Source organism: Cebidichthys violaceus, unplaced genomic scaffold (assembly GCF_023349555.1).
Source record: "Cebidichthys violaceus isolate CVI_PGR_0920_01 unplaced genomic scaffold, fCebVio1.0.p SCAF_8, whole genome shotgun sequence".
In the NCBI taxonomy this organism is placed as follows: domain Eukaryota; kingdom Metazoa; phylum Chordata; class Actinopteri; order Perciformes; family Stichaeidae; genus Cebidichthys; species Cebidichthys violaceus.
This window is the reverse complement of record NW_027176964.1, coordinates 3834228-3861012: the sequence shown is the minus strand read 5'-3', so window position 1 is coordinate 3861012 and position 26785 is coordinate 3834228. Positions and strand designations below refer to the sequence as shown.

General features: G+C 41.9%; 1 protein-coding gene across 2 annotated transcripts; it reads right to left on the bottom strand.

Moving 5' to 3' along the window:
- On the bottom strand, positions 1 to 25473 carry paxip1 (PAX interacting (with transcription-activation domain) protein 1). Of its 2 annotated transcripts, XM_068738089.1 has the most exons (23): positions 25293 to 25473; positions 23332 to 23466; positions 22980 to 23023; positions 22674 to 22737; positions 21895 to 22005; positions 21695 to 21770; positions 20247 to 20774; positions 17106 to 17218; positions 14928 to 15762; positions 12852 to 12946; positions 12519 to 12614; positions 10926 to 11063; positions 9310 to 9431; positions 8841 to 9025; positions 8576 to 8619; positions 6889 to 6956; positions 6674 to 6776; positions 6205 to 6373; positions 5944 to 6044; positions 5589 to 5723; positions 3844 to 3919; positions 3305 to 3364; positions 1 to 304 (listed from the first exon to the last, which is right to left on the bottom strand). In XM_068738089.1, the coding sequence occupies exons 1-23, from the start codon at positions 25371 to 25373 to the stop codon at positions 288 to 290; spliced, it is 3396 nt and encodes a 1131-aa protein (XP_068594190.1). In that variant the 5' UTR covers positions 25374 to 25473; the 3' UTR covers positions 1 to 287. The 2 variants fall into 2 exon arrangements, with proteins under 2 accessions (XP_068594190.1, XP_068594189.1); XM_068738088.1 differs by lacking the exon at positions 1 to 304 and having other exon boundaries at positions 2971 to 3364.
- Between the last annotated feature and the right edge of the window lie 1312 nt (positions 25474 to 26785).

Sequence of the window (26785 nt, the reverse complement as noted above, 5' to 3'; positions counted from 1 at the left end):
AACAATGTACAGTTTTTATTCCAAAAAAGCAGTGTGTACGAGCTGAAGCCTTTACACATTCTATTTCAACAACAGTAAAAGGGTTAAAATCCTCCATAATTTAAACATTCATTTCAGAAAAATAACATCCATTTATTTATTCTCAAACAGGCAATAAAAAGCTACAAAATGACCGGAGATCTATGCACAGAAATAAAAACATAGAAAAGTCAGTGTGGCTGGACTGTACACAGATGGCTTCCTGATGGGCTCCTCCTCCTCCTCTTCATGTCATCATTGCTTCACCATCAAGTGAATTTATACGTGTGACTGTCAAGGAAACTCACTTTTATATAGGTCCCAGCACATATCACTGCTGGCACAGTACCAATACAACTAAAGGGCCTAAAGGGCATGTTTAATCAACACGTTGGGATGTCCGATATTCAGTCTACCCTCATTCATTTAAATGAGGTGAATTAAATATTAGCACCTGTCTGTACAACATATTAGAAGTCAACAGCAACCTCCAGAATGAGCATAAAGTTGAATCATCACTTCTCTAAACCTCTCAGACATGGAACCTTCAGGAAGGAAGGAGCAGAGCTGTTGGATGGGAATGTTTCGAACATTACTGACTGTTTTCAGATTGTTCCTGCCACACGGTTATGCATGTTTGTTTAAGTGATCATCACAGTGGGCATTATGTGGTTTTTATTGTTGCGGTCTAGAGTCTGCACTACATTATCACTCACATATTAACAAGACTGTCAGAATAAAAATAAAGACTGTGTTGAAGGTTTACAGTTGATTTTAGTCCCATAGTGAAATGAAAACACGTTCATCAGTGTAACTAGCATGCTCCCACGGACAGCAGTAATGTAAAGTAAAGTGGCTACATCCACACTACTATTTGAAAACGCATATGTTTTGCTACGTTTACACTGGGCGTCCACACTACGCCGGCGTTTTCGAGCACCAAAAACGGAGGACTTTAGAAACGCTCCCGAAGACGGATACGTTTGGAAACTCCGGGTAGCGTATTCGTCTGGACGGACGTAAACGCATAAGTTTGGAAACGATGACGTACACACCGCGATCGACTACCAGGTTAATTTAACATGGACAACTGATTACAGACGTTGCTGACCTTGTTGTCTTTACTAGCAGCTGTTGTCCAGTTAAAGTCTGCATGTCTGCAGAGGAAACAGCTGTTATTGAAGCGATCAGTGAGCGGCGTGAGAGAGGGAGAGAGAGAGAGAGACCCGCAGTGCTGTAACTAACGTTAAGTCTGAAAAATAAAACTTATAAAACTTTCCACGGACTGTATCTGTTTGAGTTCATAGGAAGGAAGATTTTAGAGAAGATCTTAAGCATCAAACACGTACTTAAGATCATTAAAGACTACTTTATTACTCTGGTTGCTTAGTTACAAAATATGACAATCTACGTCCTATTTACATTGGTGCATGCCCAGTGTACATGAAGAGTCACGTGATATTCGTTTTCAGGCGTGTAGTCTGGACGGAGATCATTTTGAAAACAATGGCTGAAACACTGTGTGGACGGAGATCGTTTTCGTTTGAAAACTCGGTTTCTAAACGAAAACGGAGTAGTATGGATGTAGCCTAACTCTCTGCCTTTCCATTCTGACTCACATTGGAGGAGGGGGCACGCAATGTTGCTCTTTTTAAAAGGAACCTAAGTCAGTTTTACATTCGCTGGACGATTAGAGACTGTTTGTTTTGTTTCGCATCCTGGAAGAGGAAGCGGACAATTTGCCTGCAGAATTGAAGAAAACGGATTCTTCAGAGAAAGAGGACACTTCTCTTTCCAACCAAGTCGACTTTGTGCCAGCCGTAAGGAAGAAACATTCGCTTACTGAGCCGAAGAAATTAGTTTCATTGAGTTTCATTGAGCCTGAGAACTGAGGAGCTCAGAAGGACCACACCGTCGACCACGAAGTCATCTCACCGTAAGGCTCGTCTGGGCTTAGTTAGGTCATTGTGTTTATTATCTTGTTTGTGTTTTGTTTAAGTTACATTTTATAACGTGGTGTTGTGTATGCATCATAATCGCAGAGATTAACGGCCGAGATCGTTACTGTTGTTAATTTTGTGTAGAAATGACTGTGTATACTGTGTTCGGTAGCTTGTTGTTTCATCTGTTCAAAGGTCAGAACCACGGTTGGGCGAGTCAAAGATCGTCAGCCGCGTTTCTGTGATGAGATAGCAATCTCCGTATATTACGGCGGTGGTCAGGATCTGTTTTCTAGGATTTATTTTGTTTTGCTTTCTCTCTTCTTTTACTAACCCACACACATATAGCATTAAGCTACATGTAGCTCCGGGTTGAGCTAACTGCTTCAGACACGTGTAGATAACGAGACCTCTATATTCGCCATTTTGTGGTCTCGGGAGGTCACGTGCAAACTCCTTTTTGATAGTTCGTTCTAATGTGTAGTCCCACGTGACGTAGCCACGTTTTAGATTACATCATACGTTGTCTGAACTGTTCTCTTGCCTCTACCCCCACCCCCATCCACTCTTTCTCTCTCATTACAGATTGTTGATTTTAGATAGCGTGCTCATAGATGTATATTATTTGTTGTTAGTCTTAGATATTAGTTGACTATATCATTATTATTGGAACTTAATAAACTCTGTTATACTTTAAAGAGCAGCTGTCTGTGATTACTTTGTGCATGTGTATTGTGATAATAGCTGGATATGTGGTCTGTTGCTCGTACTCAACACCTTCACTTTTCACTCTGAATGTAGAATAGTACCTTGACTATTGACATTGTGAGTGAATACTAATTATGAGACTTAGTTTATAGTTTGGTTATTGGTCCCTGTTCTCAGGTGGTGCCCCGTTATTATTCATAATTGTTAATAATCTTACTGACATTAATAATTCTATTAATGTCAATGATTTAGTTTTTCATATTTGCTGATAACTCAAACACGCTCTTTTGCTTCCCAACATATTACACACACACACACACACACACACACACACACACACACACACACACACACACACACACATATATATGTATATATATGTATATATATGTACATATATGTATATATGTCGTATCCTTATATTATTATTTAGTGTGTAAAAAACAACAGCATACATACAACTCTGTACTACTGTTTGATCAGTAGGTACTACAGTCGGTAGTGGAAGCTGTGTAAAATGAAGGCTAGAAGAACTATGGCTCCACTAACTGTATCTCTATCTGCTATCACGCCAAAGGAGCAGTTATTGTCCTGAAAGAAGCCTTTTGTCCTGACCTGTCATTGCTGTAAAGGATATGAGTCATAGTCGAGTTTCTGGGTGAGAACTCCTGTCAGGATGAACTCAGCGTTGTGGACATCTGGACAACAGAGACAGAATGAGAAACACATCAGTACATATTCTAATAGAACATCAGGTTTACAGACACAGTTCTCTACACTGCTCTTTGTAAAAATGTCCCAATGTGTACAAACACATTTTCACACATTAACAACTGAAATGCTGCACTGTAGGCTTTTGTAAAGAAGCACTTATGCAACACTGACTTGCATACTGTAAAGAAACACAGTAGAGTACAGTGACGAAACACAGTAGAGTACACATTAGAGTACAGTAAAGAAACAGTAGTGTACAAAGTAGAGTACAGTAAAGAAACAGTGTACACAGTAGAGTACAGTAAAGAAACAGTTGAGTACAGTCAAGAAATGCAGTAGAGTACGCATTAGAGTACAGTAAAGAAACACAGTAGAGTACAGTAGAAGATGTTGATAGACTCCAGTGCTGATTCTTAGTATAGGACACATCTAATATCAAGTGATTTGTGTGTGTGTGTCTTACCAATGTTTTTCAAGAAGTATTCTCTACAAAGGTGGAGGTCGTTGTCACAGGAAATTAAGATGATCTCTGGAAGATTCTGCAACAGAAATCCAACATGTAGTTAATACATTTATTTACAAAGTACTAAGTATTTAATAAAATAAGTTTTAGGCTTTTAAATTTCTTTATTAGTACTAATGCTTAGTACTGTATTAGTTCTATTGCAAAACCTGACATAAAAATAAATGATCATCATTGCTTAAAAGGTGCATCGTGTATGAGGCCAGAATTTAGTTTAAAACGGAAAAAAATGAACTGCATGTGAAGAAGTTACAGTGCAGAAGTTTGCTTTGATTAAACATTTTTGGGGGGGCATTAGTCATTTCAATGATGTATTATTGCTTAGCTAATGCCAGTGTTAGGAAGTCAAAAGAGTCATAATTCCATCTCTAATATCTATTTATATAGATATCTATTGAACACAGCATATTGTAACTGAATGGAACCTCCATACATTCACTGTTAGCTGCTTTATAAGCAGGACTGTTCTAGGGAGAGACTTCGTGATGTCGGCAGAAGATCACGTCACTGTGATTAATCTGAGCAGCATTCATTACAATGAATTTACCTGTCTGAATAAGTTAGCTGTTCTAAATGTTGCTATGCTGTCAGCTATTTGGCCAAGAAGGACTGTTAACGTTAACTAGCTCTCCTTTTGCCAATTTCAACAGACTTAATGTTCACAATGTAGCATCATCGTGATCAATTTTTTTAAGAGTTTACTTGCCCCAGGCCAGTGCCCTGCTATGTTTTGTGTTGCAGAGATATCTACTGAATTGAGCATGCTAACCAGCTAGCCCTGGCCCATCCTGTCTTGTAATACCACTTGTTCCACGAGAGGTGATGGTGAGTCACTGTAATGTCCAGTCTGCTCTCAGTCCAACATGAGAGGAAAAAGAAGCAGAGCTGTCCAGAGAGCTTGTCAAACACATTGAAGGGTTTGTTTATTTGATTAAATCCAAACGTAAGTCTCCCGTTGCCAGGAGACTAACATACTTCACAGGGAGGAGGGTGGGCTGTGGCTCCAAGAAACAGACTTCCGGTTAGCTGTAACAATTAGCATTCAGTCAGCCCAACCCCAGTGTTGGGAGTCACAGCAGGCTGCTGGAGCGCTGGGTCTAACCTGTGTAACGGAAGCAACAGAAAGTCTGCTGACCCCTGGGATCAGACCCCCGGTGCTGGGGTTTGCTCTGGCTAAAATTGTGTTGTTACAGCTGCTAACTGAAGGTCTGTCTCCCTGAACAACCCGTTGTTCTCCCTGCAAAGTAGTCTCCCGGTGACAGGGAGGGAAAAAAAGAAAATACGAGTCGTTTTCTCGTTTTTGCCACTTTGGCTTTAACCCAATAACAAACTATCAGACGGACCCGGTTGGTGGCACAAACACATAGATATCTAATGTAAACTACAGGCAGTTTGGCTGATTTCACGTATTCTTGCCCTGCTGTTAGTTAGTAGTTGGCTTTTTATTTTATAACTGATGACTGTAAATTTAGATTGTATTGACACCTCTAGAGGTGAAATACAATCTAGGGACTTTGGATAAATTTGGTATTTTAGGGGCCGTTAAAACCGTTTCACTGTAATTTTACCAACCTAAATGTGTTGCATATTAAAACCCTTTCAAAGAAGAATGAGTTTTTTTGAGGACATAAAAGGACAGACTGTGGACGGGTGCATTTTAAAGTATTGCAGGTATTTTGAAGGACCTTGTTCTGTGTATGCTCCATGATCTTTCTGTAGGAGGGCTGTTTGGCCAGCAGTTTCCCTCCAGCACTCTCCAGGATGGGCTTCATGGTGCTGAGGCTGGGGCAGATCCCCGGGGTTAGATAGAAGTACTTCCCCTACATCATCCATCACATGAAACAGACATAATACATTCATCAGAACCAATCCAAGTTCACATATTTTCACCACTGTGTTAGGTCTTTCCAGTACTTCAACCAGCGAGAACAATCTCAATGAAAAACACATTTTGCCCAAATCATTCTGTCCATCAGGTAAAAGCTCCAGTCCAACTGGTTTCAGAGGGAACTTGTGTGGGTGTGAAGCTTGTCGTCTAACCTTGAAGAGCGGTGCACTGTGTGCTCTCTTTAGTGACTCCTCCAAACTGAAGCCAAACAACACCTCTGCCTCTGCATCCCTCAGAGTGGAGCTCTGCTCATCTGCAACACACAAAAACACACGCACACAAAAACACACACACACACATTAGGCTAGGTCACTGCTGTGTGGGACACATTTTTACTCTTTCTATTAGGAAAAAGGGACACACACACACACACACACACACACACACACACACACACACAAACCAACACGTACCCACAAACTTCTGGCTCCTCCAGCTCTCCTCCAGCCACTCTGGGCTGACGATGTGTTTGACCACAGACATGGCAGTAAGGAACTTGATGGTGCGAGTCACCTTACTAGCCACCAGGTGAGTGACTTTCTGACTGTTGTCTGCTACTTCTCCACCTAAAGCGTGTAACCTCTGCAGGGGAGGAGATGAGGACAGACATCAAACACTGAGAACATGGAGCAGCAGGAGACAGTGGAGAAGCTTATGTTAAGAAGAAACAGATTGTTTACTCATGTTTAGAAACAGAAAGCTAGTGACCTCATTAAAGTACTTGATGGTGACAGAGTGAGTGTAACAATAGAATCCTGTCTGATGGTTGATCACTGTCCTGTTAACATTGCTTTGAGAAGTTTAATACTGATCTGGATAAAAGTGACAAAAAGACATATAAAGAAACATGTGGTGTTTGAGTGAGTGATGAGCTGACTTTACCTTTGTGTACTGCTGTACTTGTGTGGGCTCAAAGCCTGTAAACATGACACGGGGAGTGGACTCCGGAGGAAGCTTCTTATTGGGGGACTGGATCTCCTCCAGTCTGCACACACAATTGTACTTTTACCCACAAAATCACCATAAGACGGCGATGTGGATCTAACTCTGTTGGTTAATAGTGACAAACAGCCTGTACACAGATCTGCTGTACTGACCTGGCCTTCTTGTTTGCAGGCTGGTTGGTGGAGTCAGTTATCTTCTGCTTCTGGAGCAGCTGGAGGCTCTAAACACCACACAATAATAACAGGTGAGCCAACACAGCACAAACACAAGCAGTGCAGCAACTATCATTCACTGTTTGGGTCTGTACTGACAGAACTAGTGGTGTATCATATATCAAATATCATATATCTATCATAACTGGTCCGCCACACCACAGAGCTCCGGGATGAAGTGACGATGTAAACTGGCCTTTTTGTGAGACATAACGAAGCATCTCACTGCGCTAAACCTCCAGCTTCAGGGACGGGGACGTGTGAACACAGACGTGTATGATGCAGTAAGAGCTTTCCAAGCCAAGCTGCGCTTGTGGGAGACTCAGATGCAGCAAGGAAACTTGGATCACTTTCCGTGTTGACAAACCACGTCTCCACCACTGTGTTCCCGACTGCGCATTTTTCTGAAAAACTGTGCGCACTTGGCACGAAGTTCACTCTGCGATTTGCCTCAGAAATTTAAATTTAAACTGCTCAGCAATCCGTTTGCAGTTGACGTCGAAAGAGCACCTGCACACATCCAAATGGAGCTGATAGACACACTGAAGGCAAAGTAGGCCTACACGCTGCTCAAATGCTCTGCATGTTTGAGCATACCTGTGTGAGCAGCTTTTCTCTGTGATGAAGATGAACAAAAACCCACACAGGAGTCGTCTCACTGATGCACATCATCACTCCACAGTGTTTCCACAGCACAGAACCTAACCCCAGATATTAATGAACTGGCAGCCAAAAAAAGCCAAACATCTGGCTCTGGTCCATATGCATAAAAGAATGTAGCCTATTTATTTTTGCACTTTCACCAATATCCCTTCTATCCTGTTTATTAAATGATGACCCTATTTGACCCTCAACGTAGTCCCAATTTTTAATTTTGACCTCCGATAACTTCGGTAGAGAATATCCGTACGGATCGCCCCTCACGGTTCGGCACACATGTGAACCGCAGATTAATTACACAGTTTAACATTAACCACCGACAGTGTGAAATCATCGTCCGGATATTCAGTAAAATATGCAATCAGGACATCATTTATGGTTTTCTAGTCGCTGACCTCTGATAATGTTACAATATAAACAACCAATCCGTGTTTAAATTGACAGGAGGAGAACAAAGGTTCCATTCGCCATTAATAACAACAAAGGGATCTGTATCTGCTGATATGGATCATCAATGATCGGCAATTAGTATCTGTTGCAAAAAAACGTGTTTAGGGATCTCTAAAAGCTATGTTTGTTCCCTTTATATTTTGTGCTGATCCGATCCGAACAGTGAGTTTTAGGAGCCGTTGCACCACTAGACAGAACTCAAGTAGAAGCTACATGTGAAACCCTAAAAAGCATTCCATGAAATCTTTATATATATACAGATGCTGTCTGGAATGGGGTGCTAGACTGTCTTCAGTGAAACACAGAGAAGAGGAGAGGAAAACGCAGCAAAAACTCTTAAAACGAGTGCCATAAATTAGGTAAATAATATCTTAATCATCTATCAGGAGGCCAGGAGGGCCGTTAGTAACAGTACGGGACACACTGTCTTTACGTTGGTACAGGAACTACTTTAACAACTTAAACAGAATGAGCTGAATGGCATTAATCTCCTGAAACAGTGAGTTAACAAACTCACCGCCAAAGCTTCAGAAGATACTTTGATCGGCGTTCTCCAAGCAGCTACAGAGAAAAATATAAGTCAATACAGGACAGTTTCATACCAAACACACCTAGACACACACCTAGACACACACACACACACACGGCATAAAACATTTGGCAATTACTAAGACTAATCTTCAAATGTTCTTCAGATACAATATCAAGCTTGAGGCCTTTTCATTACTCAATATTCAACATAAAATAACAGTTTTGATTACGGCAAATTAAACTGTACATACGCAGCAGGTTCTGGACCAGCTGTGGGTTAGGCACCAGAGGTTCAGGGTGTGTGTAGATGGAGTATCTGCTGTGCTGAATCTGTCGCAGTGCTTCGAAGTTCCCCAGCAGTATATCACACAGCCACTGGGCATTCACACATGGGATCTTCCACTCCTTGGCCTTCTCATATTTAAGCCCACTGGGTCTGAAGAGAGATCAAGAGGACCATATCAGCACTCGAGCTGGTCCTGCACAGGCCAACATGGCTGGGTGGCAGAAAACACTCAGAGCTGATGGTACAAATACTAATATTTATCACTCATCAATGTGAGGCCTCGCTGAATAAGACTTCCTATTCTCCAGCACTCGTGTTAGTCAGTACATCACATTGCATGGAGTATCCCAGAGAACTGAATTTGATCACACCCAGGTGTCGATCTTCTGCTACAAGAGCTACAAATATGATCATCCACCCCCCCCAAATCTTACTCTTTACAGATGAGGACAGTGTTGCTGCGACACAGATATCCGGTGTATCTGGCACCAGCCAGGTAGGCCATTAACTTCAGGTCATCCCTGTCAGCATCCACAAAGCCTGTCACCGATATGATCTATGAGCGACAGAGAAAGGGTTCGAGTTCAGAGATGACAGGCACACGTCAGAAACAAGATTAAGACACCGAACATTGTGATTGAGTGCTGGGCTTCTCTGAGGCTGTGCCTTGTCACTGATCTTGTTGGACAGTAGGGGTGGGAATCTATAGGGACCTCACCATTCAATTCTGATAGATATTTTTTCATAATTTACTACAATTATCAATTATCTAATATTAAATTATACTTTAATATTAACAACAAATAGAAGAGATGTGTCAATTGGATGGTTACATTTCCATGCACTACAAAGAGAACCAACAAGAAAATAAATAAAATGGGGCCTGTGGCAGCATCCTCGTAGTAAAAACACAGAATTCAGCATGTTCTGAGACATTTGGCATAACATGCTGCTCTTATTCACTAATAAATAATATAGAATTATCTTCAAACAAATCCCCTTTTAAAGGCAATGAGCAGTCAGCGCTTTTACAAAAATAACACTTTCTGAAACATGTGGTAAAACTATACATACAGTGATAAAGTGCGCAGTTACAATCACATAAGATTCTGTAGTGCGTTACTGCCATCAAACCAGATTTCCTCATTGACTCCATGACTAGCTTTGGTTCAGTTGTAGAGTCTCTCTGTGTCCGTAAAAATGTCGAAATGAATGTTGTATCTTGGTTCCAACGTGTGCAACATAGCGTGAAAGCTCTGCTTCGTAGTAAGGGGACGCAAATCTACTTTGTGATTCACTTCTGTTTGGCGGAAGAAGAAGAAGCAAAATGCTTCCATACGTTCAGATCGTCAGATTGTATCCACATTAGGCTGCTCAAGCTCACCAAAACACCACTAGTATTTAGCTTAGAACGTAAACAAGATGCACATGTATTAAAGCTGTTGTGTTCAGGGGCAGCGGTAAGGAACCCCGGAGTCACAGAATTGTTACAGGCGACCATAACGTTGAGAATTGAGTTTTAAATTTCTGATTATTGAGTTTTCTGCATCGAGTCATAATCGTTCAAGAGATGCAATGCATCTAAGAATAAAAAATGTTCCCCTCCACTATTGGACAGAATCTCAAAGTGTGAGACTGGAGTGTGTCCAGTTTGGAGACGTCTGCTCTTTGCTAGTGATGTAGTTTTGCTGGCTCTATCAGCCTGGGAGATCCAGCCTACACTGAGGTAGGGCTCCATCACTGGCTAAAAACATGGAGTTTAAGTATCCTGGATTCTTTCTCAGGAGAAAATCTTATTAAGAATTATGTTCCTTTCCGATATCACAGTAAAATTGAAGTGGTTCAGGTTTCTGGTTAGTTACCTCCCTGTGAAGGCATTCCTGGAAATTTTACCAGGTTAAATAAGATGAGAAGTGGGAGATCTCCTTTGTATCGAATGAAAAGTAGATTTTCACAGTCAGTGCCTTTATCGAGTTGACCAACAGAGTTCAGGCTGGTAACAAAGATGACTGAGTGAACCAAAGTAGATCTTTGTTGGAGTTGGACTTACGTGTTGAGAGCAGGGTTTGGCTCCAGGAGGAAAGGCGAAAGGTAGATGTAATGTCCGATGAGGAGGAACCATCCTCCTCCTCTTCAGTATAGTGTTGAGCCAGTGGGCTGTTACACAGCGCTTCCCCTCTCTGAGTGCCTGGCAGAGAAAACACCACAAACACCAACAACAATGACAAAGATGGGATTGTTTTTGGCAAAATTATTCAAACATTCACGCTCCTGCAGATTCCTGCTCTACAACATCAGGAGGTTTCATCCCTTCCTCACTGACGAGACAGCGCAGGTTCTCATCCAGGCTCTTGTCATCTCCCGCCTGGACTACTGCAACTCTCTACTCGCCGGAGCCCCGGCGTCGGCCATCAGACCTCTGGAGCTTGTCCAGAAAGCCGCAGCTCGCCTGGTGTTCAATTGCCCCAAGTTCTCCCACACAACTTCCTTTCTCCGTTCTCTATACTGGCTCCCTGTAAGAGCTCACATCCAGTTTAAGACTCTGGTGCTAGCCTACAGGGCAGTGAAAGGAACAGCTCCTTCCTATCTCCAGGCCATGGTCAAGCTCTACACCCCCGCCCGACCACTTCGCTCTGCTGCTTCGGGGCGATTGGTTGCCCCGTCACTCAGAGGTCCTGGCGGCCGATCGACCCGGTCACGGCTGTTTTCTGTCCTGGCCCCACAGTGGTGGAATGAACTTCCCACTGATGTCAGGACAGCAGAGTCGCTGCCCATCTTTCGGCGCAGGCTGAAAACCCACCTCTTCAGGAAGTGCTACCCTGAGCCTTCCACTTAGCACTTATTGTATTAATACTAGCTTGTTGCACTTATTGTATTGGTATTACTTTTTTGAACTGTTTTTCTTTGTTTCTGCACTGTACTTTGGCTCTGAGTTATGCTCTGCTTCATGCTCTTAGATGCTTGTTTGGAAAAGGAAATGTACTTATGACTTCTGGTGACTAGTAGTTCTTTTGATTACCAATGTTGAATGCACTTATTGTAAGTCGCTTTGGATAAAAGTGTCTGCTAAATGACTGTAATGTAACATTCCAGCTGCGAGTAGAGAATCATCCATTCCCTTAAGATATAATTCAACTTTCAGATACTCAGTCCCTTCTCCTGTCAGCATGTTTAGTTTGTCACCTCTTTATCTTCTATATTGTCTCCTTCTCTTATGATGCCTGACACACTGGTTCCATGTGAAGCTGCACCCTATCCCTTCTACTCTCGTCTCTGTACATAAACAGCTGTACCTCCAGTCATCAATCTATCAAGCTTCCAACACCACCCTCATTGGACTCATCTCTTGGGGGGTGAGTCCGTCTACAGGTGGGAGATTAACCATCTTGTGACCTGCAGCCGATTTAGATCTCAACGCTCTAAAGACAGTGGAGATGGTTGTGGATTATATTATATACAATTTTAATTGAAGATTTATTTTTTATATTTATGATTCTTCACTTTTTGCAGTACTGTTTTTCTTTTTTAAACTTGGTGCTAACCTTGTTTCTAATTCTGATTTCTGAGAGTTTGCAGTGTTAAAATGTTTTGTAGTGGTGACTACTTGGAAAATTGTGTATGTTCTGAAAGCACACATTCTTACCTGTACATACATGTTGCTGACTTGACTCTCACACAGCAGGTGTGTGCAGCGGCTGGTCAGGGTTGGGTCAACAGCACCTCCACACGCCTGGATGACCTGAGGGAGGGGTTTAGGAAACATAACCTAATTCACAACATCTTCTACCGTTTCTTCTCCACCTTTGCTGCGCTGCATTATTTCTGTGTCTTTTTCTAACACGTGTTTATCTACGTCCCAATGACTGACATGTGTTTCATCATTAATGGAACCACTCATAACATAAGCTACTGGTCATTTCTCCCAAACAGTTCTACAGGGAGACAACTTCTTTGTTTGACTGAGTGATTGTCTCACCCTCTTCCATGTGGCCAGGAGTTGTTTGTCAGCCATCTGCTCTGGGTAGTCAGCAATAGCAAACACACAGCCGAGCAGGAAGCCGTCCTGTGGAACTGAGAATTAGAAGAGAAAGAAGATACACAAGTGAATCTGCAGGTTCAATTAAACCCTCACAACACCTTTTTTTATGGATTTGCACTTGGAGCTGAATTTTTAACCAGTTTTAGTACCCAACATAGAGAGAATTGTAACACAATCTTCTCAAGTTCATATTATCAAATGGAGGTCTATGACAGAGGAGAGACTCCACACTTAAAGATTTATCTTGCACTCTTAATTTTGGCCCCATGTGAAATGCGGTCTGTAAACAAAATTGAAGAGCCTTTCCAAAGATTTTTATATATATATATATATATATATATATATATATATATATATATATATATATATATATAGATATATATATATATATATATATATATATATATATATATATATATAGATATATATATATATATATATATATAGAGAGAGCGAGAGAGAGAGAGAGAGAGAGAGAGAGAGAGAGAGAGAGAGAGAGAGAGAGAGAGAGAGAGACACACACACACACAGATAGAGTAGTGGTGTAACGGATCACGGATCAATCCGTGATCGGTTCGGATCACCCCTTACGGTTCGGCACACATGTGAACCGCAGATTAATTGATTAAATATTTTTTATTTTTAACAGTTTAATCATCATAGTGTGTAATAGAGTTTTACTGCTGCTGTTCCCTTTCAAGTAACAAGTCCCCAAATATCAATGCAAAGTTGCAGTGAACAGATAAAGCAGTAGTGTGTTCACGTGAACGGAGCAGGTTAAAAGCATTTAACAGTGAAAGTCATGGCGAGTGGAGGAACTTGATAAGCCCCCGGCGTCATTTAAGTCGCAAGTTTGGAAGCATTTTGGCTTCCCCGTAACTTATAATGACGGGATAAGGGTGGTGGACAAAACCACAATCTTCATTGCAGTTTAAATAAACTTTAAACATCTTTATAATCAAATTTCCATTCATGACAGAAACATCAGTTCACCAATGCCGGGCAGCATCCGACGCATGGGTCCGTTAATACAGCCGACGTCATGATTACATCATGGTGTTAGCTGGCGGCAAATACCAATCAACTCAAGTTACACATTGAAAATGTCATCTCACTGACTTGTTGATCATCACATACATTTTGTGTGACAGTAACTGAAAGCACAACTGTGATTCTAGGCTCTAGCGAGCTACAATATCGCCAAAGCGTTTCGAGATGGGATAGAAAATGTTGCTAATAGTTCTGCTAACCGCAGAAGTCACTGCAGAGGGCACCACAGAAGGCTAAACTATTGTAGAAATGAAGAGATGGCCTGCTTTGGGCTTCTTTTCTTTAACCATTGTAGCATCAAAGCATGGTGGAATAAATAGTGAATGGCAGGCTACCTAGCTAGCTTGCTAATTCGGCCATGCTTTCTTTCACTGGTTACAGAAAATATATTAAAGCTGTCATTGTGCTTTCCTGCATTGTGTCAGGAGTGTGTGGATGAAGCACTAAGTTGGGGTAAATTTTACTCATGTAGGGGCTGACTACTTAGCTAGCTACCTTGCTAATTCCCATGCTAATGTTACACTGGTTACTGAAAACAGCAGGCTGGTGTCCAGCAGCAGCGCTGGGTCCCTCTGCTCACTAACGTCTTCAGAGAATTATTCCGCATCCACCTATGCTCTGCCCGCAAAAATCTGTCAACATGTTTGCCAACAGAAAATGGGAGAGTGTGTCAGTCTCAAATCTTGACACTTGAGTTCCACATCTAGACAGGCAAGTCCTAAATCCAAAACATTGAGTCTGGAATTCTACAGAGCTTTTGTGTTTTTCCACAAATCTAATGCCAAATCCAAATGTAAATACCAATGGAGTAATAGTGTGTGTGTGTGTGTGTGTGTGTGTGTGTGTGTGTGTGTGTGTGTGTGTGTATACACACACACACACACACACACACACACTATTACTCCATTGGTATTTACGGTCTGGACCATAATCACCCTCCACTCCAACTGTGGGCGTACTCACTTTCTTGTCCTGGCTCGTGTCCAAACAGCTGTGAGACATGAGGAGGCTGCTGGAGCTGAGGCTGCAGTGTTGTCTGCTGCTGCTGATGCTGCTGCTGCTGCTGCAGGGCCTGCTGGTTCTGATGCTGCAAAACCTGCTGCTGCTGATTCTGCAGGTGCTGCTGCTGCTGCATCTGCTGCATGTGTTGCTGCTGCTGTAGGAAATGCTGCTGCTGCTGCTGTTGTAGATGCTGTTGGTGCAACTGCTGTTGATTCTGCTGTTGCTGCTGTTGCTGTAACATCTGCATGCGTTGCTGCTGTTGGAACTGCTGGAGCTGTTGTTGCAGTGCCTGTTGCTGCTGCAGCTGCTGTAAACCAGGTCGCAAAAGCTGCTGGGGCCGTAGCTGCTGCTGCTGCTGGGGGAAGGCATGTTGTTGTTGCTGCTGCTGCTGCTGCTGCTGCTGCGAAAACATCTGCTGTTGGTGCATTTGCTGCTGTTGCTGCAGAAACTGTTGTTGCTGTTGGGGCAACTGTGCAAACCCTTGTTGTTGTGCGACCTGCGACTGTTGTTGTTGTTGTTGTTGGTGATGTAGCTGCATCATCTGATGCTGCTGCTGCTGGAGGTGCATCATGGGATGCTGCGGTTGCTGTGGTAACTGTTGATGTTGTTGCTGTGCAGCCTGGTGTGACTGTTGCTGTTGCAATAACTGTTGCTGCTGCTCTGCTGTGAGGGGCTGGCCAGCCAGTTTGGACTGATTGAACAGAAGAGGGTTGGTACTGTTCGGGGTTGGAGCATGGCTCTGATTGGTCTGCTGCTCCAATGGCTTTGTCTGATTTGCTGTCAGATTCTGGATGATCTGCAACAGAGGAGGACAAAGATAAAGAAGTGAACACGTAGAGCAGGCACTGATGTACATGATATCAGTGTTTCAACTTGGTGTCATCACTAGTCCATATTCAGTAATACTTGAATAATATTAGTCAAGAAATGTGGCCCTGCTCTTCCTCAGGTCGTATCCTCGGTGACAGCAGGTAGGGAGAACTCAGTCAGAGCACTAGGGATGCCCCCCGATACCCGGTTCTAAACGGGAACCGATAAGACAGTAGTAAATATCCAGAGTATTGATAAGGTCCGGAGTTAATGCTTCTGCTATAGGTACTTTCTAAGTTACAAAGTGAGAGCTATGCGGAAAAAAGCAGCGTTGCAAACCTCCTCTCTCTGTCTCTTTGTGCTTTACTCTGACACACACACCGACTCCGGTCCAATACAGCATGAGACTCACAGAGAGAAGGATAAAATGCAAGGTGTGGCTACATTTTACTCAAGTACATGCTGAGAACTCTCGTCACAAATGCAATTAAACACTCACAAGTAAGGGAGGTAACACCAGCAGTTTATCACAACATCTGGCCAACAAGCAGAACATAAATGTGAAGAAAAGCTCAGTTTTCTACTGTTTGTGAAGCAGCCGTCCACCCTCGACCACTGGTAACGTTAGTGATGCCATACAGAGTTTGATTATAAGAACATGCTAATAAATGAAAGCTAATTGCTTCTAAAATTGTTTAGCTGTGATTGGATTTTAAGGATTTGGGAACTTCTTGTAGATTGTCGGGCTGAGGCCGCAGCCATGATCCAGCCATCCCATCCCCACCACTGCCGGTCCCAGCCCAAGTCCCTTCACACTAGCAGCTACAGGGAAGATGACACATTAGAGGGTGAATGAGTGTCATAGGACTGTTACCCAGTTTATTGTTAAAGGCCTGCACCCCTTCTCAACAGTGGAGTCAAAGGGATTTAGGTAACAACTAATAGGTCAGTGTATATGGAGTTGTTTAATACATAGTTATTAATAGGGGGAGCAGCTGTGTTGTAATAAGTTAGTGTTATAACTTATAACACTTAGTTAAGACAGACTAGCAGCTTCAAAATAACATAAGTTATTTTGAATAATAGTTTGACAATAACAATAGTGAGTGATTTAAATATGTCTACAGTTGCCGTTGAAGAAAAACAATTTGTTTACATATGAATAATAAAGCAATGTTGATTATTTTTTAATTGTCTTTTTTTCCCTCACAAAATAATCAAAAGGAAGACTATCGATAAGGAACCGAATCGATATCGATAAGAGTATTAGTATCTGTAATCAGAGCACTGCTGTTCTAAATTTGTAGGGAGAACCATTGGGTTTCTTACATGTGCTACGTTGGCAGGTCGATTGGTTGGCGGCATGTCAGAGTTGTTGGTGATGTTGCGGAGGGTTCGAGCAGCCGGGCTCCACCCAGGGATGCCCTCTGGAACGGATGCACCTAAAAATCAGAAGAAGGTGAAACCTTCATTAACAGGAGGGGGCAGACGCCGACACAAACACTTAAAGGAATCATGGTGTTCATGTGTTTCTTTTAATGACAGCAGTCAATATGTGCATCCGGAAAGTATTCACAGCGCTTCACTTTTTCCACATTTTGTTTTGTTACAGCCTTATTCCAAAATGGATTAAATTCATTTTTTCCCTCAAAATTTTACACACAATACCCCACAATGATAAAGTGAAAAAAGTTTGTTTGAAATTTTTGCAAATTTATTAAAAATAAAAAACGAAAAAAATCACATGTACAAAAAAAAATACCGTGATATACGTGAAACCGGTATAATCTTACAAAATACCGTGATATACTCTTTTGGTCATACCGCCCAGCCTTAGTGGACATGTCCGATGTTTTGCCGTTGTCGGATGTCTCTCTTTAAACAACGCCTACATACCGTAACGGTTTTGTCCACCACCCTTATCCTGTCATTATAAGTTACAGTGAAGACAAAATGCTCCCAAACTTGCGACTTAAATGATGTCGGGGGCTTCTCAAGTTCCTCCGCTCGCCATGACTTTCACCGTTAAATGCTTTTAACCTGCTCCGTTCACATGAACACACTACTCTTTATATCTGTTCACTGACACTCTGCATTGATATTCGGTGACTTTTTACTTGAAAAGCAACAGCAGCAGTAAAATTGTATTACACACTTGGATGATTAAACTTAAAAAAAATAAATAAAAAAAACCTACTATCAATCACAAGTGATCCGAACCAGGAGGGTTCCGTTACACCACTACGTGACATATTTTCCGACATGTGCCCTCTGTCTGCTGGTGGGAGTGTGCTCACCTGTGTCTGCACGCACGTGTCTGTGTGTGTGTGTGTGTGTGTGTGTGCGCATCGGGGCGAAACTCTGCCGTGCGTGATACAGAGAGCAGAGGAGAATTGTAAACGCGCGACCAAATAGAGAAAGAAATGACATGCTGTTGTGTAAATAAGATAGATAACATAAGGCTATTTAGTTTGTTTAATAAAATAACAATGTATAGACCTGTTCTATAGGAAAGGTAACCTTAAATGACTTCTGTTGTTATCTGGCGCTATATAGAAAATAAAATTAAACAAAATTAACTTGACCATCAAGGGGGGGCTGTTGGAGGGGCGGGGCGGGGCGCTCCCCCTAATATAATGGTAGGGGAAACACTGATGTTGCAGATCACTTTTTGCAAGTAGAATATTTTTTTGCTGCAATGTGCTTGAGCAGTGGCATCAGAGCTGAGGACCAAAACAGATTGAACAAACCGATCAGAAGGACCAGCTCTGTTCTAGTGGAGAAGAGGACGCTGCACAAACTGTTGTGCATCATGGCAAACACATCATATCCTTTTAACCACCTCCTGGTGAAACAGCAGAGGACTTTCATTAAGAGACCTATCCCAGTACAACCAGTTTCATCTGTGTCGGGACAGGGGCTCGGGGGGTGAAGCCTCACGCTTCCCCAAGGAACTGAAGACTGATGCAAACACTCTCACCAAGTACTCATCTTCTTTAAATGATTTGAGCTATAACTGATCTATACTTTTACAGTATATTTTCTGTTTAGTTGTTCACCTCACAACATTACACATGTGTACAGTAGGGGTGAGTAGGGGAAACAGTTGCCTTATGTTGTTGTTATTAAGCTTTTCTGATTCTGTTCCGATGGTCCTGCAAATATGAATAGTGCAACTTAGTCTACGTGGGGATATTTTTCACGCACACTAAGGAGACTGATTGAAAGAACATCAGTTATTGTCGATATTCATTAAAGCCTCTGAACACCCACACTGGTGTTTTCAGTTCTTCTGACTGATTAGACCTCTGCTTTGGTGGAAATTTATTAGGTCATACATTTTCATCTACCAATATGAATGATAAAGGTGTAATATGTTCCACCCTAACAGGTTCAACAAAGCTAACAAGAGACTCAAGATGTCACTCAACTATCCTATACAGGCCCACACAGTCTCTTCTCTTATATCTATTTATGTTGCTGTAAAAACATCTCCTTCAAAACAACTGTATATATTCAAATTTCCCATCAAAACAAGATTACATGTGAACACATCATGATAACGTTATAATTTACTTTCGCCCAATAGTCATTTTTACTGAACAGAACCTGAACACATCGTAATGTAAGTGGACATAACCTTTGTTCGTTGACCATTAGCGGTGCTGCTAACGTTCCTCCTGTCAATTTAAACACGGACTGGTTGTTTATATTGTAACGTTATCAGAGATCAACGACTAGAAAAGCAAAAATTATGTCCTGATTGCATATTTTACTGAATAACCGGACGATGATTTCACACTGCCGGGGGTTAACGTTAAACTGTGCAATTAATCTGCGGTTCACATGTGTGCCAAACCGTGAGGGGCGATCCATACGGATATTCTCTACCGGAGTTAGCTGTACATTGTATGATTTGGGGATAGCCCCAACATTACTCAATCTTGAAAAAAAACTTGGAAATACTTGCCGTCAACCCAAATGGTGATCCTACATGCCACTGTGAGACACGTCCACTTAGATGTCCACTGACGGCCCACAAAGAGTTTGGGAGACCAAAGACAGACTGGGTCAAAATCTAGCCCCAAATTGTCACTGCTACAAACTAGCTAATCAGGATAGGACGTGGACTGGCTCAGACCACACTGGCTGACACTTTTGAATCATGTATATTTAAAAAAAACTGGGCCAGCAAATGGCCAAAGCTCGTTTTTTGCTGTATTTCAAAACATGAGTGGTTCAGATGAATGACATTTCCACTAAAGCGCAACGACTCACTTTGCAACAACTCACTACTGTATATTCATCACACAATCTGACACACAAATGTGCTGAGAGCATAGTCTGACTCAGACTGAGACCAAGACTTGAACCTGTCAGGTGGTAGCTCCCACACTTTACCGTAGGCCTCATGGTGGTATAGAAGTGTATCTAGGCGGACTCGTTTCTGAACGTTCCTGACATACTGACCTTGCTGTGTTGTGTGACTGATGGCAGCAGCAGCAGTGCGAGCCTCTGCAGGCATGGCTCCTCCACTGCCAGGAACAGGAGGCACCGTGGCACACAGGTTAATCAGCCCACTGCCTGCAGATGAAACCGGGTCTTTGCTGCCGGGCGGCCCAACTCGCCGTCTGGCTGTGCCGGTCGGAATAGGGGGTGCCGGAGTGACGACTTCAGCCGGCGTCCAGTTGAGGTTGGTGCCCTCCTTCTCTGTGGAGGAGTCGTCGTCGGAATCGTCAAACATGCGCTCGCTGCGGCGCTCAGGCTTGCGAGGAGAGGAAGGGGAGACAGAGTTCAGTTTTTTGGGTCCTGGCCTTCTGCGGGGGCTGGACTCCTCCCCAGACGAGCCGCCGCTGGACAGCCGGGATCGCCGGGGGCTGTAGCTTCCATCTGAACGGGAGTGCTGGTCATATGACTCTGCTTCGCTCTCCTCCTCTTCCTCAGGCTCCACATACGTGAGTCTGGGGTGATAGAGCACTTCATCTTTCCTGCTTTTGTCTGTAAAAGGTGGAAAGACAGAATAAGTCACAGTTGTTTATATCGGATCATAGAGAGCGCCATTCACGTCGGCCACCATGGTTCTATGGTTTATGTGATTTCTTTGATAGTTAACCATATATTTGCAACCGGATATCACTTAAACAGTGTTCCATCAGGCTTTTTTTTTTTTTAAAAAAAACAGCGCTCCTCCCGGTGCCCCAATAACAGTTCAGGCAGAGAGTGGTACTGCAGCTAGGGAGATGACGAGAGTCTTTCAAAACAACAACCCACAAAATTAAAATAAATTCAGTTCTATGAGAAGTTGATGAGCGAAAAGCTGTTGACATCAGGAAGACACCACAGTAACTGTAGAAAGCGCCGAGTTGTACGGAAGTGGTGTTTGTTTAGAGAATGTCACTCTCACGACTGTCTCCTACTACGACTGACTGAAGACTGTCCATTTAACAGTAAAATAATACTTTGACACATGCTTTTTTTGGGTCAATTATGTTTTGACCAAACAGCTTGGACGGACTCAGAAAAGATGGTAAATCTGATTCAACTGATTCATTTTTTTCATCATCTTTCAAACAAAAGTGGCAAATATTCTCTGGTTGCAGCTTTTTGTGATTCAGAAGATTCCTTTTTTTACATGTATGAAGAAACTGATTATATTTGAGGTTTGGACTTTTGGTCCAATAAAACAAGTTATCTGAACACATGGCCATGGGCGGTTGGAGATTATAACAGGCATTTTTCGCTATTCTCTGATTTATAACCAAACAATACATCAATTAATGGAGACAATAATCTGCAGATTGGTCGTTACTCAGCCCAACTATAGAAACACATCCTAAAAATTCAGTCAGCACATCAGAAAATAAACCAAAAGTAAAATGAATGCATAAATTCTTCAGCTACAGCAGCACTAACATTACCTTTAACAGAATCTGTTATCCAGTCCGGGGTGACAATCTTGATGCCCAGGTGTTTCAGGGCACACTCAAACTTGGCCTGGAGGTAAAAAAAATAAATATAAGTTTAATTAAAAGTGCACATAATGATGAAGATTCTGAGCAATAACATGTGCAGTTGAACTTATAAAATGGTAAAGATCACACACGGAGCATGCACTTACCCCCTTTGGTTCCTTCGCTACTAAGTGGGTGACCTTCTTGTTGAGGTTAAGTTGACATTCTCCTCCATAAAATGTTATGTACGCCCACAAAGTGTTGAGATCGTCTGGAAGCTAGGTACATACACACACACACACACACACACACACACACACACACACACACAATGAGCTGAAAATGCTGGACTAGTTTTTGTCTCACAAGTAAACAACACCAGCCCAGCTCAAAGACATACTTTCCAAAGTTAAGTAGAGGAGTAAAACAACATGATTGTTCTTTGTCTGTTTAGAAACAATCCATGTCTTGATTGCAGAATAATTAAACTAATCCCTCCTGTCTGCATATCTCTCAAATGCCATGATAAGTTCATGGAGAGAACAACTCATACATATATATATACACACACACACACACACACACACACACACACACACACACACACACACACACAATGAGCTGAAGATGCTGGACTAGTTTTTGTCTCACAAGTAAACAACACCAGCCCAGCTCAAAGACATACTTTCCAAAGTTAAGTAGAGGAGTAAAACAACATGATTGTTCTTTGTCTGTTTAGAAACAATCCATGTCTTGATTGCAGAATAATTAAACTAATCCCTCCTGTCTGCATATCTCTCAAATGCCATGATAAGTTCATGGAGAGAACAACTCATACATATATACATACACACACACACACACACACACACACACACACACACACACACACACACACACACACACACACACACACACACACACACACACACACACACACACTTACCCTGGGAAGACAAGCTGTCACACCAAAGAATATCTGTCCTGATTCTGGGGAGAATCCTGTAACTCTGTTGAGTTCATGGTTATGGAAAAACGGAGGAAAATCATGCTCTTATTGTGACGTTTTGATTAATTCCACAAATTCGATAAGCTTTTTGGGCCAATGAATCCCTAAGAAAATATATATATTTTGTACTTTTGGAATTCGAAACATTAATATTCAGCTGTATTTTCCACTCTTATTTTTTTTTCAAAACGTCTTTAAATTACACCCATTTGAGGCATTGTGGACTTGATGGTGGAAGGATACGGTAACAGGTCTCCACATCTGACTGAGAGGATCACCCAGGACGGCTGGAAAACATGAGGAGAAAAATAAGTTAATGCGTGATTTATACTTCTTTCTCTTAGTTACACTAGTTCAAAGTGGCTTTAACTCACTGTTACTATTTGACAGAGGTTAAACATCAACAATAAAGAAACTAACCAAATGATCGCCTCCCACATGCTCTATCTTTATGCATAAAGGAATACTTTGACGAGTTGGAAAATATGCTCATCCGCTATCCCTCTGTTTACGGTCTTTATGCTGGGATAAGCTGACCGGCTGCAGAACCACTTTTAGCCCAAAATAAAAAAGGAAGAAATGGTACAACCCTTACCTTGACAACAGGCAGGTCAAAAACCTCTCTTGACTCGCCCACCTCGGGGTTGTCCCCGTCCTCTGCGATGATGTGAGTGGCCAAAGCATTGTAGGACACCTCCTTCCCTTTTCCTGCCTTCAGCAGCTGCACAACCTGAAACATCAGCCGAAGGTTCAGTCAAATTCTACTTCAGTCCAGACTAGCTGAGACAATGACGCCGACGCTCTTCACAGTGTCAACTCTGGCCAAAGATCATACCATTCAAAATTAAGAGGAAGAACGGAACTTCTCAAAAATACGTGAATCACCTCTGGGAGTTACTCTGATAGCAATGCAACACCACTAACATAGGAGTTGTCTGAGATGAAGCGACTGTTAACAGTTCAGTTCATATGAATATTTGAAAATTAAGCCATTCGACAAGTTTTGGAGCATGATACTTATTATATTCAAAATGAGATTACAGTTAGAAATTCTGGATGTTTTCAAGTGCTGCTTCATACAAAAAGACAGAGCTGTGGCCCTGTGTTGTCTTCAATCTCCACAGCATTACGACATGCTGCTGGGACTGATAACCATGAAGCAAAGAAATCAATCACTGTCACAGAATCCCAACGGCATCTCTCTTTTGTTATAATTTAGTTGGTAATGACTACATGTCTATCAAATGCGTTATCGCGATATCCACAGAATTCAAGAAAACTTTAATAGATTTCAATGGCTGCAGCGTTTCAATGAACCATTTATCAAAAATCAGCACTGAGTAAAATCCTGTTTAAACCCTGATACTTCTATCAGATACATCTGCACTTTGTCCCTCGTCTAACAGCTACTTGGTCACAGACCCAGTGCTGCAAGTTTCACACATTTTTATATTCTTTCAGTACAGCTTTCTCAAACCCTGAATTTGTTAGCATGGGTCTCATTTTAACAAGGCATCCATCGAAACCCATGCATGAGGCCTGAGCAAAAAGACATGAAAGAAGAGACATGCAGTGCCATCTAAGATCTAAAACAGTCAGTGTTAGGACTGAAATGTAAACAGGAAATGAAATGTAAGTCATGAATTGTGCTTACATTGCACAACCGGACAATTATATGATTCATTAACATTTGAACCATAGTTCCTGAAGAACTCAAAATAAGATGTTGAGCAGACTGTTCAATAAGTTTACATTTTAGGTGAAAAGTCTCTATGAACAACTACTATAATGTTATGATATCATGTCTTTATTTCACTTGAGCAATAAGCTCACAGGGTGTTGTATCACTAACATCAGCCCATGCATCACTTTCGCTGTATATAAACACGGTGAGAAAGAGGTGCGACTGGGGTTCACTATTTGGCAGGAAGTACAGCGCCGTGCCACAGGTCCCCAGCACCAACGAGTGAAACAGCATTGACACATGCGCAGTAAGGGGCGCCCAATTGAGCAAGATGTTGATAGTCACAGGTTGATGCAGAATAACACCGTGCATAATCCTGTGCACATAGGTCTTTCACTCCCCGTCAGAACAGCGCAGTATCAGTACTGAGGTTGTTCAGCTGTTATGATTTAGGAAAAAGCAAGCTAACACACGCCATCTTTATTACCAGTTTAGCAAACCCCGTGACATAAAACGTTAAACCGCAAGCAATAAGCTAGCAGCTTACCATCTGTGCAACTACAAAACTCATAGCTAATGCTAAGGGGGTGCATGAAAAGTGTAACCTTAGTGCTAAGTTAGCTTCTGCACATATTACTCACAGTGAAGTAGACTATCATGGACACAGCTTCAAATGTTTGCAAGACATTATGTAGGGTTCGTCACAATACTTTAATGTTAGCCAAAGATCAAGCTCACTGTTTTCCATGTAGCATGTTAGCCAGTTAGCTAGATAGTTAGCTTCTCCTGCAGCACTTCATTTAGATTGAATGGTGCTAGCAACTTAGCCTGCTATCAACTTAGCTACAAGAAGCTAACGTCCAGAGCCTCACCTTTTGGTCAATGTCCCCTACCACGTAGAATTTGACATCTTTGAAAAGTTCGTCGGAAACCTTATTTTCCTCTTCAGACATGATTGTCCATTAACGTCATAGGGTTACGTATTCAGAACCTAGGCAAAAACTGAAAGAGTAAAGTGTCTATGTCAGAGCAGCTGGTTGAGAGCGTACAGTAAACCGGAGACACTCTAGCGCCAAATCGCTGAGCGCGCCTTGGACTGCAACATTCCGAATACTGAGGGGGGTTTGTATTATGTTATCAGTCGTATATTCCTTTATTTTGTCTTTTATAACCCTACCATGCATTGTATTGCCTTGTGTGTCTCTGCATAAAGTGAATTTGATCAGAAATATAATACAACCGATTTACAGGGGCGGAAATTAATACATATATTTTTCTAATGGACATGTAATCCCCCTGTCATATGAGAGTTGATGTTTTATCCAAACGTGTAACTTAGATTACTATGCCAATGAGACAGTAAAGTGAGGAGGACATTTCATTATTTCGCGTCGTTTGTAATAAACAAAACCAAAAAGCGACATTCATGAAAAGATCAACTCCGTTGTTGTATGTCAGTGTTTTGGAGCATGTCGTCGTAGCACGTTCATCTACCCATCTTTAATAATTTAGCAGAAAACGAAATAGACCCATAACATATTTTTAGAGTACTGTAAAACATGGTAAAGTGATAAGAAATAGTCTGAGGTAATAAGACAAATTCTAATTGTTAGAAATAAATTGCTGAAATATTAATATATTAAGCAAATAGTACATTGTTAAAATAATATGGGGGCCCTGGGAGCTCAACACTGCAAGATAACAAAATAGGCAGGCCTACGCAAATAGACAAAACACAAGCAAATTAAGAAAACATAATCACTAATATGACAACACGGGCGCAGAATTAGAAGCTGCAAGTAGAGAAAACACAACCAAAAGTGCTGCAAGTAGCACAACACAACAAAAACTGTTATTAGAAGACACTAACAATTTATGCATGGGTGTTTTCATGGGAAACTAACTATGATGCAAGGATTCTCATCTTTCTGTCTGTCTGTGTGTTCTTCGTATGTGGAGAACCACTCATGTGCTTCACACTTGGTGGGTTTATTCCTGGGGACCCAAGGAAGTGCGGTTTTGGTGCAATTTGGACATGCAACGCATTCGGTATTAATGAATTTTGAATAAACAAGTACACAGCACTCTGTGCAACCGCAAGGGCGCAGATTCGAGGCTCTGCAGTCCACCATTTCGTCTGCACCGAGCACACAGCAGCTCATTGACTGCAGTTCACTGCTGCTGGATGCTGGATTTAGTCTGCTAATGCTACATGGATGCTGGATAGCAGCCACACTTATCTTCGCTTCCTGGAAGACAAGAACAAGCAGGTATCCTTCATGGAACAGTGTTACTCTGCTGTTGCACCTCAAATTATGTTAGCTTTTAACATACAAATGTATTTATCAGTAACTGGCACCAGCAA

Bases quoted from the DNA above. Each gene is read 5' to 3' on its own strand.
- paxip1 (XM_068738088.1), bottom strand. From the start codon at position 25,373: ATGTCTGAAGAGGAAAATAAGGTTTCCGACGAACTTTTCAAAGATGTC. The intron at 6,045-6,204 runs GTACGTGTTGGT...TGTGTGTTGCAG, and splicing joins GAGGAGCCAGAAGTTTGTGG to ATGAGCAGAGCTCCACTCTG. The intron at 5,724-5,943 runs GTTAGACGACAA...TGGATGATGTAG, and splicing joins ACAGTGCACCGCTCTTCAAG to GGGAAGTACTTCTATCTAAC.